The sequence below is a fragment of the Lotus japonicus genome, chromosome 1 (assembly GCF_012489685.1).
Source record: "Lotus japonicus ecotype B-129 chromosome 1, LjGifu_v1.2".
Lineage (NCBI taxonomy): Eukaryota > Viridiplantae > Streptophyta > Magnoliopsida > Fabales > Fabaceae > Lotus > Lotus japonicus.
In genome coordinates this window covers 19,731,843-19,749,815 of record NC_080041.1, presented here as the reverse complement: position 1 = coordinate 19,749,815, position 17,973 = coordinate 19,731,843, and the positions used below count along the sequence as shown (strand labels likewise).

Genomic DNA, 17,973 nt, shown 5'->3' with positions numbered 1-17,973 from the left:
ATTTTGATCTTGATTCATACAATTTCATCTCATGACAACTTTAAAAGGATTCGATATCATAATTAATGTTATAATTATATAATAATACAAGATATTGAGCATCATAATTAAACCTTTTGACCATAGTATTAGGAAATGTAATAAGTGTGTTGCCTAACATTAGGACCAAGCTTTTCCCTTCTTTTTCTCCAACATGTAACATTAGAAAATGGATTGAAGGACATTCCTTATGCTCCTTGTCTTTCGGTCATATCTTGTTTCTAGCCTCTAAATGGAGACATTTTCTCCTGGAAAGAAAAAGAAACACAAACTTTCTTCCCCAATCCTCTCTTCCCTTTCTCTTTCTCACCCCAAAAATTCAGACAAAAACAAATCCCCCCTGAAAACACCAACAACCATCATCACCATAGCAGGTTTGTCAAACATCATCATCATCATCATCAGTCACAGGCTCACAGCACCTAATATCATTGTCTTTTTTAATGAAAATCCAAGAGTCTAAAAGGGTTGAATGAATCCTTGTACCAATTTTACATTGCTTGTTCAAAGGTTAATGAAAATCCAAGAGTCTAAAAGGGTTGAATGAATCCTTGTACCAATTTTACATTGCTTGTTCAAAGGGTCATCTTTTCATTCATCATCCAAAGGATGAAAAGGAACTCAGAAACCAACATGAAGAATTAGAATCATCTGAATCCTTTCTTGGATAGCTCAAAAGGGGTTTGAAATTCTGAATCTTTACATGGTGTGGTCCTGTTGGAGAACAAATTAATGGCTTTCCAGAGATCCTTCAGATCACAATCAGTGCCAACACAAACATCATCATCTCTACCAGAGAAAACTTCTGAGGAGCCTTTACCTAGCAAAGTTGCACAAAGCACTGTTACATGTTTCTACCAAGCCAATGTTGCAGGTTTTTGGAGAAATGTCACAGTTTTATGGAACAAAAACCTCATGAACCACACCTTGAACATAACGGTTGATAGCGTATCAGGAGACTTGCATTTCAACTGCAAGGTTGACGTTAAGCCATGGCACTTTTGGAGCAAAAAAGGGTACAAAACCTTTGAGGTTGAAGGGAACCAGGTGGAGCTCTATTGGGATCTTCGTTCCGCAAAATTCTCCGGTGGCCCTGAGCCAAACAGTGACTACTATGTAGCCTTGGTTTCTGATGAAGAGGTTGTGTTGTTGTTGGGGGATTACAAGAAGAAAGCTTACAAGAGAACCAAATCTAGACCAGCCCTTGTTGATGCCATGTTACTGGTCAAGAAAGAAAACGTGTTCGCCAAGAAAAGCTTCTTCACAAAGGCCAGGTTTGATGAGAAGAGGAAAGAGAGTGAGATTGTGGTGGAGAGCTCAACTGGTGGTGCTAGTGACCCTGAGATGTGGATAAGCATTGATGGGATTGTATTGATTCATGTCAAGAACTTGCAGTGGAAGTTCAGGGGGAATCAAACGGTGATGGTTAATATGCAACCTGTTCAAGTGTTTTGGGATGTGCATGACTGGTTGTTTAGTGGGTCTGCTTCTGGGCCTGGGCTTTTCATTTTCAAGCCCGGGCCCCCTGAGGCAGAGAGTGAAAAGGAAGGTAGTGCCGTTGATGGTTGTGAAAGTGATGATGGAAGTTTCTATTCAACTCTGAATGTTGCTACCTTTGAGTTCTGCCTTGTTCTCTATGCCTATAAAACTGAGTGAGTGATAGAGAAAAGAGACCATATGTATGATAGTCGGGGACACAGGCATGTTTGGATACCGGTTGAGTGTAACATGAACAGGCTTTCATTCTAATTCATAAGAGGAGTTTTGTTCATTTTTTGTCTTGAAGTCCATGCTAACGTCTGTTTGCACTGGTGCCAACGGATATCCAAACATAATTTTAGTAGCAAGATTGTAAAGATAGTTGAAATTAATTGAAGACCTGGTTATTTGAAATCAGGATACAAGGATTGATATTTGCAGGGGGATTTTATCTTTTTGTTTTATTTATTTTCATGCTATTCTTATTACATGCAATCTGTCCAATTCTTTGAGCCTTAGCAACCAGTAGCTAGTAAACAGATAATATCACAATGTATATCTTTCAATGCAAATACTAAATAAGCTAAACTCAGACGAAAAGACTCATAACTTCCCAATTATCTTCTCTGCTATTTCTTCACATGCATGATTGCAAATGCATCTTGCCTTTAAATTGAAATGAAAGCTCTCAATTGTTCAAATGGTTGTTGTCAATATACAACAACACTAGTAGCATGAGTCGCAAATTGGATTCACTCTCCTATAAGATTTTTATTCGGCTTAGTTCCGAATCCTATTGTACCAGATTCTTGCACATAGAGTGCACTGTACAATTTCAAACTCCTTTCCTCATTCAAAGAACAGATATTAATCACTAGATGTAATTGTAATGGCACCAAAACTTATAATGTTTGACTATCTAAACAAACTTTATAAATGAATAGGATTAGGTGCAGAGGCAAACTTATAGCTGTCATCATCTTCTATACCAAATGACATGTGCTTATTCTTTTCTCTTTGAGGAAAATTTTCAGAAAGGTGAGAAGGAAGCGGAGGGTGAGGAATGGCTTCATCTCTAAAACTTTTGCGGATGCCCCACAGAACTTCTGCACATTTCTTCATAGATGGTCTTGATTCTCTCAAAGATGCAAGGCATTGGGAAGCTAGCTTGAGAACCTTCTTCACCGCATCAATGGAGGCTGGACTTCTTCGCAGTCTCGGGTCCATGGCAAACACAACATCCCCTTTTCTCACCATCTGCATTGCCTGCATACATGCAAAGTTTGTTAGTCTAATCAATTCACCCATTCTTTGAAGTGTATCTTCTACAAGTTTCATTCTCACATTATTATTCGATACATGAAAAAGGGGTATTCTATGCATTCAATTGCTTGTTATCTTCATATTTAATTTAGTCTCCCAAAAATTTAATAAAAGCCATGGCATTGTGGAAAGATTCCAAGCTGACTCCAATTATCAAGGAAGACTGTGTGGATCTAATCATGACTCTTGCCTCAGCAACAGATGCTGTTATTTTTTTCATACAAAAAAATTTGAACAGAGAAACTTAATTTGATCTCTCTTGCCATTGGATTTATTCTTCTAGGATCTATGAATTTATTCATACCCTTGTTAACAGATCAAAATCAGTTTTCACTTTTCAGTCAGTTACAGTGTTGTACTACTACGGGTCTGTTTGATTACTGTTATGTAAAATAGTTTAGTTTTAAAAGAAAGAAAAAGATAATAACTTATTTGCTAAAAAAATGTTCATAAAAAACAGTTCTTGTTTTCATATATAAAGCTGAAATCTCGTTTCTGTTTCAGTTTATAGTTTTCAAGTCGCGGATCTTTCAGCTTTGCAAAACATCTTGTTTGAACTGTTTTTTTTTCTTTTCTTCTTCTCAAAAACAGGTTTTAAATTAAAAAAAAAATGAGAAGGGAATCAAACAAGTCCTACATCTTTCAAAACTTGTCCCAGTCAACCTGGGATATGGCCTTTCTTGAATAATCCAGTAAGTGGTATAACATGATCTTGATAGAAACTCACTTCATGCTTTCTATTTCGACTGAAATTTAGTTGATATTCTTAAATAATTGAAACAGTCACAACTTTCTCTAAAGTGATGTGCTCATTTAGTAAAAATAGTATTTTAGCTCCTTTGGCAAGGATTTCTGGGAGATTTAACGTGCTTACCCATCTGATTGTCACTCTCTCATTGGGCGGTCTCTTTTGCTCTATTGGATTTCTTCCTGTAATCATTTCAACAAGTAACACACCAAAGGAATAAACATCACTCTTTTCAGTGAGTTGATAGGTTCTTAGATACTCAGGATCCATGTATCCAGCTGTTCCTTTAACTTGAGTTGATATATGAGTTGCACCAGGATCATCAGACAACCTTGCAAAACCAAAGTCTGCCACTTTGGCCCTAAAGTTGTCAGTGATTAGGATGTTTGAAGCTTTTATGTCTCTATGGATAATTGGATTATCTGTCAATTAAACAACTCACATTCAGATATTCAAATGATTTGACTAGTATATTTTCCCCTTGAGGTTATGTAAATTTACATGAATAGATGCTGCAAATGGTGTTCCTTGTGAATACAGGATGATGAGTCCGTTTGGATACAGATCAAAGAGTACTTGTTGGAGCTTCTCTACTAAAAATCGCACTAGATAAGCTTCAATAAGTGCTCTTTGGACTGCATCCAAATGCGCTCGAGTCGATAGATATCACTATTCTTCAGAGTTCCGATATGTTGTAAGATTGTATCAGATTTTATTGGAGCTTCTCTACTAAAAAATGCATGAGATAAGCTTCAAGAAGTGCTCTTGGTCCTCATCCAAACGGGATTGATTTTGATATACATGCATATATATATATATATATATATATATATATATATACATATATCACTATTCTTCAGAATTCAGATATGTTGTAACAGGTTTGTGCCTTTGTAATTTAGCATGGACATACCTGTGTACATATGAAGGTAAGTTACTGCATGAGCAACATCAATTGCTATGTCTAGACGCTCACCAATTTCAAGTCCATCTCCTCGAATGCCTGCATTATATTATAAAGCCATTACATCTGAGCACTGTATTATTCAAGAGTATGAAGAATGGAATTGAAGCACATTCCAAGAGCTGAAATAATATGAAGCTAAACATTCTGAAAGGCTTTAGATGCAAAGACTTGGACATCTTGTGGGTGAAAGAATAATGGAGATTGTTGAGAATTCAAGTGCGGAGTTGGAGTCCCACATTGGTTAAGTTTGGGTGAGGAGAAGACTTTATAAGAAGATGGACCCATAAACCTAATGCCTTAAGGTTTTGGGTTAAGATGTGGCGTCGAGATCTCTTGGTGTCTTGCTCCTCGGCCCATGGGCTTCCCTGTCTCTCCCAACAAGTGGTATCAGAGCCGATGGTTGGTGTAGCCATGGTTACGGCTCCTTGTGTCGAAAGTCTTCCTAGCAGTGTGGCTAGGCGGCGGGTTCCGTTGACGCAGTGAAGCGAACGGCGATGCAAGGGTGGATATGCTTCCGCGGAGGGGGGCCATGATAATGTGGTGGTTACTCGCACTTGAGGGGGAGATTGTTGAGAATTCAAGTGCGGAGTTGGAGTCCCACATTGGTTAAGTTTGGGTGAGGAGAAGACTTTATAAGAAGATGGACCCATAAACCTAATGCCTTAAGGTTTTGGGTTAAGATGTGGCGTCGAGATCTCTTGGTGTCTTTGCTCCTCGGCCCATGGGCTTCCCTGTCTCCCCCAACAAAGATAAGCTAGATCTTATATTACTTTTATGTTCAAAGGATGTGATTGTGAATTTGGTAATATATGAATGAATGATTGTACTGATAAACGCAAAGAGGTATTGCTATTTTTGTACATAATAAAATTTCTTTCTAGTTTAGTCAACAGCTTCATGTGTTGGGGCATATTGAATTGACTTATAGCATGTTTTAATCAGCTTGTTTATCCTCATAATCAATTCTGGCATCCAGAATATACTTAGTGTATGTTTGGATACATGGTTGGAAAACCACAGTGAGACCAAAATCATGGTGGACAGTCACCAAAGCTAGGGGAAGTTGCTTCTATTCACCGTGTATCCAAATATGCACTTAGCTTCTCCCCATCATTGATTTTGACTTTAGAATCAGTTGCAGAAGGATTTCCAAACTTGCACTTATTGTCTTTCTTTTCATCCAATAACTATCATCTTACTTGAGTAATATAAAATTGGCTCTTGTTCCCAAACTCAGGACACAACAAACTATGATCATACATGTCATTCAGCTGTGTATAAAATCTGGACAATATCCTTTTTTATGTGATAGATGACTAACATACCAGGACTAATACTTACCATTTAAATGTTCTCGAAGTGTTCCATTACCAACATATTCAATAATAATCATCTTCTCGTCTCCATGCTCCAAATATCCATATAACCTCACAAGATTCATATGCTCAATTTTCGACAAAGTGTTTATTTCATTCTTGAACTCAAATAGGTGACTGTGTAGTACATCCTGTAAAGAAACTTCACAAAATTAGACTCGGAAAAAGTTCCACAAAACAAAGAACATAAGACATGGCCATATGCTTGAACTCAAATATGCTTCTTTTTGGTCCTTTCCAATCACAATTAAACAAGTTCTAGAGATGGGAAATAGTCAAAAGATGAACATCAAGCTACACCTTCTTGGCGCGCTTCACAGCAACAAGAGATCCATCACTAAGCTTTCCTTTATATACTGTTCCAAACCCACCTTCCCCAATCTGATTATCTGGGGAGAATTTTGCAGTTGACTTGTAAATCTCTTCAAAGGAGAAGTTCACAATTCCAAGCTGTTGTTCACTTGTAGTTGCAGTGCTGGCTGATGGATAGGAATAAGAAAACTTCCACTTTGATGAACTCTTGTTGTTACTTCCAGAAGATACACTAGTTGAAGCTGCAAATCATGCAAATCTTAATTTAGGAAATCTCAATCAGAAGAATACTGCAAAAGCATGGATCATCTCATATTGAAGTAATTTTGCATACAAATTTTTTTTGTCACAAGTTTCCAATGATCTGATTCCAGTGAACATAAAGGGTTGACCATCCAGTACAACAAAAATCATTTCAAATCACTCTAGTTTTTTCTGCTTTTTGTTTTGCATCAAACTTACATGATAACACTCCTCTGACTTTAGCTGTATTATTTCTGTCATCACTTCCAATAACTTCTGAGGCTGTCTTTCTTTTGCCAGAGAGAATCAATGAAAAAACAGCTGCAAATTTTTTGACAGCAGACTTGAAAGATTTCAGTGTTGGATGAGGCTTTGAATTGCTCCTATTTGTGCCATAGCCTATACTATCTTGGAGATTAGATTTCTGCTTTCTTTTGCTACTAGACTGATGCAAATTGGGGCTTGGTGATTTCTTCATTTGCAGATGTCAAAGCTATTCCAGGATCATTTCCTGGAGCTAAAATTTAAAAGTGTTTCATTTCATGTGTTCATTCCTTCCCTTATAATTTATTTTTCTTAGACCATTTCCTCATATTTTGTTCCAGTCCAATGAAAATAAATTGCTTGCAACAGTAATTTTTCGTAAAAGTCTTCCAATCCTAAGTGTTAGAATATAACTTAAAACCATTAAAGTGGCCCTTACCCAACAGCTTAAGCTTTTGGGATAAGTGGTTGTTTGACATGGTATCAGAGCCTCTATGACCGAGAGGTCTAGAGTTCGATTCTTGCTCCCCTCACTTTCTAATTAAAAAAAGTGGAATTTAATTAAGTACATGGTAGGTGGGCCTGTGCATTTATCCACGCTTCAAGCCCAGAGGGCTCTTGCGTGAGGGAGCGTGTTAGAATATAACTTAAAACCATTAAAGTGGCCCTTACCCAACAGCTTAAGCTTTTGGGATAAGTGGTTGTTTGACACTAAGTATTATATGGATAAAGATCATACCTAAATCTTTATGTCAATAAGCACCCTTCACTAAGTGCTGAATTATAAGCTTATTGAAATAAATTTGAAGAGCTTATAAGTAGATAGAAGTGTTTATTGGTGGATCTACTTGTTGGGCCGCAAGAGGATAAATCGGAGGATTATCACATTGGGCTTATATGAGCACACCAAAGTGGATTGGACACCACATCTTTCACCCAAAACCTTAAGGCATTAGGTGTATGGGTCCTCTCACTTATAAAGTGCTCATCACTCCTCTAATCTCCCCCTCAAGTGTGAGTCCATCTCAAGCGCAAACCTCCAATTACTTGCACCGCCGTTGGATCTCCATCAACGGGACACGCCGCCTAGCCACCAATGCTAGGAAGACTTTCGACACAAGGAGCCGTCACCATGATCGCATAACCATCGGCTCTGATACCACTATTGGGCCGCAAGAGGATAAACCGGGTGATCATCACATTAGGCTTACATGAGCACACCAAAGTGGATTGGACACCACATCTTTCACCCAAAACCTTAAGGCAATGGGTGTATGGGTCCTATCACTTATAAAGTGCTCCTCACTCTTCTAATCTTCCAATGTGGGACTTCTTTACTCACACTTGAATTCCCAACAATCTCCCCCTCAAGTGTGAGTCCATCTCAAGCGGAACCTCCAATTACTTGCACCGCCGTTGGATCTCCATCAACGGAACACGCCGCCTAGCCACCATTGCTAGGAAGACTTTCGACACAAGGAGCCATCACCATGATCGCACTAACCATCGGCTCTGATACCACTATTGGGCCGCAAGAGGATAAACCGGGGGATCATCACATTAGGCTTACATGAGCACACCAAAGTGGATTGGACACCACATCTTTCACCCAAAACCTTAAGGCAATGGGTGTATGGGTCCTATCACTTATAAAGTGCTCCTCACTCTTCTAATCTTCCAATGTGGGACTTCTTTACTCACACTTAAATTCCCAACACTACTAAAATATTTATGTTATAAGATAAACCAAAATAAATTCTTCCAAACACCTTCGATTTAGATGTGAAGAAAGAACGGCTTCTCTTTCACTCTGTTTTCTATATAAAAATACACCATTTTTGAACTTTGTCTTAATTTATTCTATTTTTAAAATGCATCAAATATAAATAAAGTATTATATAAAAAAATATGCTGTCACATTGCAATGTAACCCATATAATTAACATCCTTTTGAAGTCAAAGGATCAGCAGCCAAAAAATAATCCAGATCAATGAGCTTTTTCCACCATGACATACCAGCTCAATCTAGTTGGATAATAATAAATTGGCCGGCCTTAACTTTAACGTAGTTTATTGAGGTCAAATGGCCAATCATTCTGCGGGTCTGCACGTTTAGACCTACTTTCTGATAAGATTTTTAAAGTTATTAGTAATAAGCACCATAATAAAAAATAAGGGTCCACCTAATATGCACCACTTTTTAGTGGTGTAACCTTGCACCACTATGTTAATTGTCCATTTTAGTAATAAAATCCCTTTTTTTCCTAGCAATTTTACTTCTCAATCATAGACCGTGTCTCCATGTGACCATGTCTAAGCTTAGAAGATTACCTTTTGTGTCACGTAATACTTTCTAGCTAATCCATTTGATTTGATACTTTTGTGGCATTTGAGGCCCTTTTCATCATCCCACATACATTTATCGGTTTAAAACTAGTGAACGGATGTTAATAAAAAGTGAATGACAACTACTTTTAAGAGGAGGGGGCAATTGCCCCACAACATTTTCACAAATCGTACATTTTCACAAATCGTACTAGAAATATAATTATAATGATATATTAGGTACTAATACACTAATATTATGGTTGCCTCCACACGATTATACTGCCTTCACCAAACATCATATGCCACCACACATTTGTATGACATTAATTAAATTTTATTGGTATTAGGGCAGTTCAAGACTTCCAATCACTCGCGCGTCGAAATTCTCTCATGTAAAAAATTTATCATGTTTCCTCATATTAAAATTTTATGTCTATCTTTACATTTATATATTAAATAGATAGATACATAGATAGATAGATATATGTAAGACCTTTTAATTTAAATGTTTATGAATAAAGAAATAGACAAAATATCAACATGAGATGATTTTCATAGAAGAGAATCGTAATCTGATACTATCATGTTTCATCAGAGCCTAATAGAGCCTAATAATGATCCTCTTGGGGATTGTAAAGATGAGTTTCATTCATGAGTTCTGCTTTAGTAGTACTTAAGTTTATGGACTTTTGACCTCATTTTAATAAAAAAGTGGGGTTAATATCACATGTAATAATATTGCATCCATCACTGGAATTAACATGAAACATCCATTCAACTTGTATCCAAATAAATTGGAAAAACATACTTGAGGCTAAGGTAATTTACATGGTTTATGTTTAGAATTTAAACGTGAGTGTGAGTCTCACATTGGTTAAGAAGTGAGTAAGGCGAATAAAATATAAGAGATGTGACTCTAAACTCAATATAAGATGTGATGTTAAGTTCTTTTGGTAGTCTTCTATGTCGGTTCATTGATGCAAAGCCCTCGTTCTCCCTCGCAAGTGGTATCAGAGTTAATGGTTAGTGGCTTAGTGCGACCATGGTAACAACTCCTTGAATTAAAAGTCTTCCATTAACGTGGTGATGGTGATGCACGTGTGGATAGTTTTCGTTGAGTGGGCATAGTAATATGGTGGTGAGTGGTGACTCACCATTAAAGATGAGAATGTTTGAGAATCCAATTGTGAGTTGAAATCTCATATAGGTTAAGAATGTGTGAAATCAACACAATATAATAAATATTACTATGAACGTATTGCCTTAAGATTTTATGTAAAGATTAAGTGTCCAATTCTTTTAAGGCTTAATCCAGTTTTTGATCCCTAACCTTTGCCATAAATATGACTTTAGTCCCTCGCCGGAGTAAAGATGGGGATTGGTCCCCATTTTTTAGTAAAATGATTGGCTTTGGTCCTTCCGGCCGGTTGGGTCAACGCCGGAGCTCCGGGAATCCCATGTGGCATTGCCACATCATTTAATGAGTCCACTTGGATTTTTTTCCTTTTTCATTTAAAAAAAATTAAAACACTAATTATTAAATTAGTAAACAGGACCATCTTCATTCATTGCATCTTCTTTATCATGTATTAACATCATCTTCAACCCATCATCATCATCATAAAAAAAAAATACCCAACCCAGATCTACAATCTCTAAATCCCAACTTGAGTCATACCCAATTTTCCATTTAGTTGGTTTTTCAACTTGTCTTTTGAATTGCAAATGAGGGACCTTGTCGAATCAGAAAACAACCCACTAGTCTGAAACCATGAAAGGGTCCATTTTGAGGAAATAGGTGGTGGTGGTGATCTGTCTAACAAAAGAAAGAGAATAGAAGGCTGAAATATAGGGAGAACAAAGAATATAAAGAAAGAGTCTAAAAACAGAACGAGGAAATAGGTGGTGGTGGTGAACTGGTGATGGTGCCTTTCGCTCTGCTGCTACAATATCATCTCATCATCACCATCATCAATAAACGTTTCTCTAACCCACAATCGTGATTCAAAAATCCTTTTTTGTGTCGTACCCAATTTTCCAGTCCAAGTACTCCTTATGGGTCTCTGTTCTTCACGGGTTCCAGCATCAAACCTGAATCTAAACCCTCCGACAGATCTGAATCCACAGATTGGTTGATTGCAGTGGAGAAAAACCCAACCCAGCCTTGTAAAGAAAAACCCAGATCTGGTCCATTCCGGGCCATCCATCGTAGCCACTCGCAGAGAAGAGGCCGGCGGCGCAGGAGAGGTGGCTAGGGTTTCAGAGAAAAAAAGAAGAAGGAGAGGAGAGAAACAGTAACAGAAGCATAGAAAGAGCGTGAAAAGAAAGAAAGAAATGGAAGATGGGGTTGGGGTGATGGTGGGGCTGATGTTGTGTGAATAATCATTGGTGAAGATGGGGTTGGGGATGGAGTGTCTGTAAACTTCTGGGATTTGGGAGTGTAAATGAGAAGAAGATGAGGAAGGATGATAGTGTTGATGATGATGAAGAAGAAATCTGGGTTTGGGTTTTAATTAATTAAAAGGGAGGTTAATTAGTGAGAGTTAATTAATGTTTTAATTTTCATGTATCTTAATTTTATTTAAATTTAATGAAAAAAGAAAAAAAAATCCAGCTGGGCTCATTAATTGACGTGACAAGGGCCACGTCAGCTGGCGGAGCTCCGACGTTGACTCAACCGGCCGGAAGGACCAAAGCCAACTATTTTGCCAAAAACTGGGGACCAATCCCCACATTTGCTCCGGCGAGGGACTAAAGCCATATTTATGACAAAGGATAGGGACCAAAAACTTGATTAAGCCTTCTTTTAATGGTCTTCACGGTGTTAACCTATTGGTGCAGGTCTTCCTACTTTGGACTCATCCGTAACCCCATCTGTGACAGTGACACAGTACTGGAAGTACCACATGCGGACAACATACAAAATGATTTAGATACTTGAAATTTGATTCATCAACTATAGCATATTCGGTACTATATTTATGTCCAGTATGTTGTACCTGTAACATTTGTTTCTTCATACAATGTGATCAATATGCTTAATTGTTGATTTGACTAAGTTTTATGATAGTAGGGTTAACAGGACTTAGAGAGAATGTACCAGCTTACTTGGAAGTGGAGGGGGACAGAGAATCTGTATTCTCCTGTGGAAGATAACCTTAAATATCGTGTTCACTAATGAGCAGAGAGTCCACAAGCACATAGCGAGTGATTTCTCTTGCCAAGATGTCCCTTCATTTGTGAATCTACAATCCATGTCCTTAGAGATTGTGTGTTTGCTGAGGAAGTCTAGTTACACCTGTTGCCCCATGGCTTAATTCGAAGCTTCTTCAACTTGGGAAGGGAGAACTGGCTGTACACCAACTTGGATAACCAGTGTCAGTTTGGTTTCGAGGTTCCCTGGAGTATAGTGTTTGGCGTGGCTCTAGATGCTATTTGGAGAGGCAGAAACGAGCTCATTTCCGAAAATATTGGAAGCTCACCCAAAGCCACCTGCAGCAGAATCAAGAGCCTGATTAAAGACATAAGTGCAGCCTCTGTTGATGAAGCTCTTGCTTCCTCGTTGAACCGAGTGAGTGAGTTGATAACCATGAGATGGATTCCTCCCATGTTTCTTGGATCAAGCTGAATTCAGATGGCTCTTTAATTTCCCACCAGCAGCGTGCAGCTTAAGGTGGAATCATCAGGAATCACGAAGGCCAATTTCTGGTGGGTTATTCTGCTAATCTGGGCTGCTGCTCGATTGTTCAAGCAGAACTTTGGCGGATCTTCCATGGCGTAAAGATTGCCTTAGCTCGAGGGTTTTCCAGAATCTATATTGAATCAGATTCTATGACAGCAATTAACTTGCTTCTGAAGGGATGCTCTAGTAATCACTCTAGTACTCCTCTTATAAGGGAAATCCAGGACCTCTTGACTCAGCACTCGCAGTACAATTGGTAGCATGTCTTTCGTGAGGCCAACTCATGTACGGATGCTTTTGCAAAAAATGGTCTAGCCTTGCTTCTTGCTGCATAATTTTTATTGGCTTAAATATGTTTTTGTTGTAAATTAGAATTCAGAAAACTCAAGAGAACTAAATTTGAAACCCAGGACATTGATAAATGTACTACTGACAAAATTGAAAAATCCCCAAATCACAATTTTACTTCCAAGTTACAATGAGGTATTAATCACATTAAGCTACCAACATTTCACAATGGCATGTCAACACCTGAATACATCAAGTTCACCTACAACACCTTTCGTCCCTGAAGGCTCAAACTACTTCAAAGTTAAACAGAGCACTAAACCAATTATCATAAACACATACTCAAACCATGTTTAGATATCTATGGCACTATTACTAATAGATGTTCACGCATAGGGGAAACAAGACCAATTATCATAAACATCATGTTAAGTAAAATGATGATACAGTTAACCCATCAGAATTAAGTTATTATAGTTTGCACTGATTACACAACTACTCTAATCAGTGAATCTGACCACAGTTCCCTCCAACCACACTCTCAAAATTGAAACCCTAGACATTCACAAATCAATCAAAGGGATTTAAACCAAGCATTAAGCAAATTGGATTGGAAACAGAAACAGATCTAACAATTGAAAATCAAATCTTATAGGAGAACACAGTAAAAGCCATAGAAGTAACTTCAATCATCTTTCATTAGATTGAGATAATCAACATACATGACAATTCAGCTCAAACCAAAAAACACAACCAACACCTCAAATTCACCAAATTTACACATACCCACAACCCAAATCCCAAAACCCAGAACAGCACAACCCCACAGCAACCCAAATTTTCAACCCCCGAATCCATAGAGGGTCCTTCCCTGCCTCTTAAGAGCATAAACAACATCCATAGCAGTAACAGTCTTCCTCCTCGCATGCTCGGTGTATGTAACCGCATCACGAATCACATTCTCGAGAAAAATCTTGAGCACCCCTCTGGTTTCCTCATAGATCAAGCCACTGATTCTCTTCACTCCGCCTCTTCTCGCCAATCTCCGAATCGCCGGCTTCGTGATTCCCTGGATGTTGTCGCGCAGCACCTTGCGATGCCTCTTTGCTCCTCCCTTTCCCAATCCCTTGCCTCCCTTTCCACGACCCGACATTTTGATGAACAATCAGAGATCGAATTGAATTTTCTCGGGAAAATTGATTGGGATTCTAGGGTTTTGATGGGAAATTGGGGATGGGAATTGGGGTATTTATTTGGAGCGGGAAGAGTGCGGGTTATGAATCTGTGTGTTTCTCTATTGATCTGTGGCCGTTGGATTGTAAGTTATCGACGGTTTTGGTTTGCGATCCGTGGCTTGTTGTTTCGGTTGTTCTGGACCGTTGATAGATATTTTTTGACGGTCGGATTTGTTTGTGTGAAGCAGGTATGGATCGCGATTTCTATTGGCTTGTGAGTTGTGAGTTATGTGACTGGATAGTGTTTTTTTAAAAGGATGTGACTGTATATTGCCAAATACCAAAGATTTTAAATTCATTCAATAAACTAGTGTTTTTAAAATCACAATAAAAATCCTTAATTAAATAAAAATCCGAAAATTCAATAAAAATAACATAAAATTTAATTAATACTCTAAAAATAAATCAAAAATAAATTAAGATAAAATCAAGGAATAAACAACCTAAATCCTAATCAAATCTAAAATTTAAAAATGTATTTTTTATGAGAATTAACCTGAGAATGACACATGGATTTTTTTTATGAGAATTAACGTGAGAATGACACGTCACTAAGAATTAACGTGAGAATGACACGTCACTAAATCAGTCCGATAGAAGTTCTTCTTTTCTAATATATATTGATATTGATTGATATTGATATTGATGATATTGATATTGATATTGATTGATTATGTATTTAGTTTATAATAATGACTAAATATATTATTTATTCAATCAATCTAAAATGTTGTTTTTTTTCTTATAATAGTGACCGGAGGATGTAGCTTCTTTTTCAATTTCATAAAATATTAATTTAAATTATAAGTTTGTAAATAATTAAAAATTAGGTATAGGTAGGAACATAATTGGTAAAATAATAAATAAAAAATCAATTGATAAAGTGAAAAATAATATAATTATTTTTTGTTCTCAATAAAAAAGTTAATAGAATAATTTTTAAAAAATTGTAACACATAATGCGCTTGTTTTATCCTTTTAAAAGAAAAATCAGTTTTTTAATTAAAAACTCATTTTTTAAAAATTCAAGATGGTTGTTCATTTTTTTTTGGAAAAAGCTACTTTTTTTTATAATAGGATAAAGAACAGACACTACACTACAACATCAAGATACAACGACAAAAAAGTAAAGGAATGGGAGACTTCTAGACACTCGCTGAGAGCCAAGACGAGAAGTATGTCGTGTCAGGCAATCAACAACATTGTTATTCTCACGCATAATATGCACCAAAGAAACATTCCAAAAATGAGCAAGCAAAGGACAAATCCACATAATTATCTCATGTCCTATAAGGTTGGCACATCTAGAGTGTCCTTAAGCACTTCAATCGCATTTGCACAATCAGAAGCACATTTGACAGTTCTCATCCTGAGCTCCAAAGCATGATTCAAGCCACACTCAATATTCAGAATCTTGGCTATGAAAGAGGTTGCCTTGCTCAAAACCAATAGAAACTGTAGAAACACAAGTACACTGAGAATCTCTCAGCACTACATCGCACCCTATGAGACTATTCATTGATTCCAACTCCATTAACTTGGATATACACATACAATGATGATGTGACAACATCATTTTCTGACCCCGAAACCCTCACTAGTCCCAAGCAACGAAGAAACACCAAGATCTTTCCTCTACTCCAATACATCAAGAAGGTTGTTGTACCATACTATTTCCTAGATGAAAATTTACATTTGTAGTAAATAAATTGAGCCACTTCAAGACACATCCCAATTAAGTGTATTTACAAATTCTAAGGACTGGTTTGGGTTTGACCGATACCTGAAACTAGCGAGAGAGAGAGAGAGAGGGAGAGAGAGAGAGAGAGAGAGGCTCTAATATGCAATACACCCTTCGGTCACAAATATAAGCAAAAAAACATACTCCCTTCGTTTCAGAATATCTGTCCACTTAAAGTAAAAAAAAAAATTGTTTCAGAATATGTATCCACTTATAATTTAAAGAGACTATTAAATGACTATTTTCCAATAATGTCCTTATGTAGAGTTCCAATTACAATAAATTCTATATTCCCCATAAAGATCCACTAACTAATAATTGCTGTAAATAATAATGGAAGGAGTCAAACAGGAAAAAAGAAGAGGACTCCAACGTAACAAAAGCCAAAGCCAATTGTTTAAAACAAGAAGTTGTCGAGGAGACTACGTACAAGGAGATGGTGGGATGCAAATTTGGGGGAGAAATCATGAAAATGGCAAAAAATGAAGAGTCTGTAGAAAAGGAAATTGCTTGCTTACAAGAGAAAGTGGAATGGGTGGAGGACTTCATTGAAGGTAAGGAAGAATATTTTGACAACAATAACATTGTGCAAGACTCCCTTGAAGTTGAAGAATCCATGAAATATTGTCATCATTTCTTCAAATTAGAGGAAGTGGAATTGGTGGAAGACTCCATTGAAGGTAAGGAAGAAGATATTGATGATGGTAACATTGTGCAAGACTTCCTTGAAGTTGAAGATTCCATTAAAGATTGTCATGATTGCTTCAAAGTAGATGAAGTAGAACAAGTGGAAGACTCCCTTGAAGGTATAGAGGATGACTCTAACAAAACTGAAAGTGTTGAATATTCTGCTGATTCTTCATGGTCCAACTATATTGAGAGAGAAGAATGTCAACAAGCAATTAGGAGCATGTTGAAAATTTATCTTCCTAAATTTTATTAGAAGTATGAGGACAATTTTATCATTTCATATGCATATTTGAGCATTTTATGTTCTTCTAATTGTTAGTTGTATTTCATTTGTCACTTTAGCAAATCTCAGATGTTCATCATGCTAGTCTCTTTACTTTAATCGTTTTTCGCTACTAGTCAGCGCCACTTTATGTTTATCATGCTAATCTATAATAAAGATAATCATTGGAAAAGCTCACATCACTATAAAATTGCTGGCTATTAATACAAACGCAAGTTAAAAAATTCTCACGGGAGTTGCACACATGAATGAGATTAATATGCACTTTGAATATTGCACATCAATGATGAAACGAGGTTTCTATTAAAATGACATCATAATTTTCATTTCACTAAGAAAACATTACACAAATGAAATATTGAAAAAAATCTATGCAAAAGCCACTTTTAGCAGGCATAACCATCCTTATTGCATCGATCAGAACCTTCTAAATAGTTCAAAACTTCTTCAAGTAACATCGGATCACACTTCAACTTAGTAGGAAGTTGGCCAACCCTTTGTAATTTTTCCTTTCCAATATGTGGGGTTTTATATCTAATGGAACTTTTCAATTTCATAATCTCTATCATGCACGATTGTAATGTTGAAAATATTCTATCAAACTGCATTGTAGGAAAATCATCAAATGATCATGACGGCGCTAACAAGTTCATCAATATTTTTAGGAGATTCATTGTGTTGCAATGTTTGTAAACCAACGAAAAATCCCAAGTCCAAGACATTTAAATCTGGAGAATTAGCAGGTTGACACATCAAACTAATATTAAATTCACATTGCATAAGTGCTTGATGGAACTCATCATCATCTTTGTGAATATGACTTCTTGCATTATCTTGTTGTGTGAATATCGGATGCCCGAAGTCCTCTCTTAGCCACTTTTCCTTTATAGCGGGCATGACTTTCTCAAAAAAAAATAACCTCATGGTTTCTTTATTCACATAAGTTATAGCTTTTGTCTCCTATGTCCCAACAAT

At 37.0% G+C, this 17,973-nt stretch overlaps 3 protein-coding genes across 3 annotated transcripts; 1 reads left to right on the top strand and 2 right to left on the bottom strand.

The window, feature by feature from the left end:
• The first annotated feature begins 280 nt into the window (after positions 1–280).
• LOC130734035 (uncharacterized) lies at positions 281–2,135 on the top strand. The gene is made up of 2 exons (XM_057586324.1): positions 281–549; positions 621–2,135. The coding sequence occupies exon 2, from the start codon at positions 772–774 to the stop codon at positions 1,693–1,695; it is 924 nt and encodes a 307-aa protein (XP_057442307.1). The 5' UTR covers positions 281–549; positions 621–771; the 3' UTR covers positions 1,696–2,135.
• On the bottom strand, positions 2,114–7,051 carry LOC130734034 (calmodulin-binding receptor-like cytoplasmic kinase 2). Its single transcript, XM_057586323.1, has 6 exons — positions 6,707–7,051; positions 6,233–6,486; positions 5,898–6,063; positions 4,503–4,592; positions 3,716–4,011; positions 2,114–2,784 (listed from the first exon to the last, which is right to left on the bottom strand). The coding sequence occupies exons 1-6, from the start codon at positions 6,963–6,965 to the stop codon at positions 2,449–2,451; spliced, it is 1,401 nt and encodes a 466-aa protein (XP_057442306.1). The 5' UTR covers positions 6,966–7,051; the 3' UTR covers positions 2,114–2,448.
• A 6,672-nt stretch (positions 7,052–13,723) lies between these two features.
• Positions 13,724–14,280, bottom strand: LOC130734033 (histone H4). The gene has a single exon (XM_057586322.1). The coding sequence runs from the start codon at positions 14,200–14,202 to the stop codon at positions 13,891–13,893; it is 312 nt and encodes a 103-aa protein (XP_057442305.1). The 5' UTR covers positions 14,203–14,280; the 3' UTR covers positions 13,724–13,890.
• Between the last annotated feature and the right edge of the window lie 3,693 nt (positions 14,281–17,973).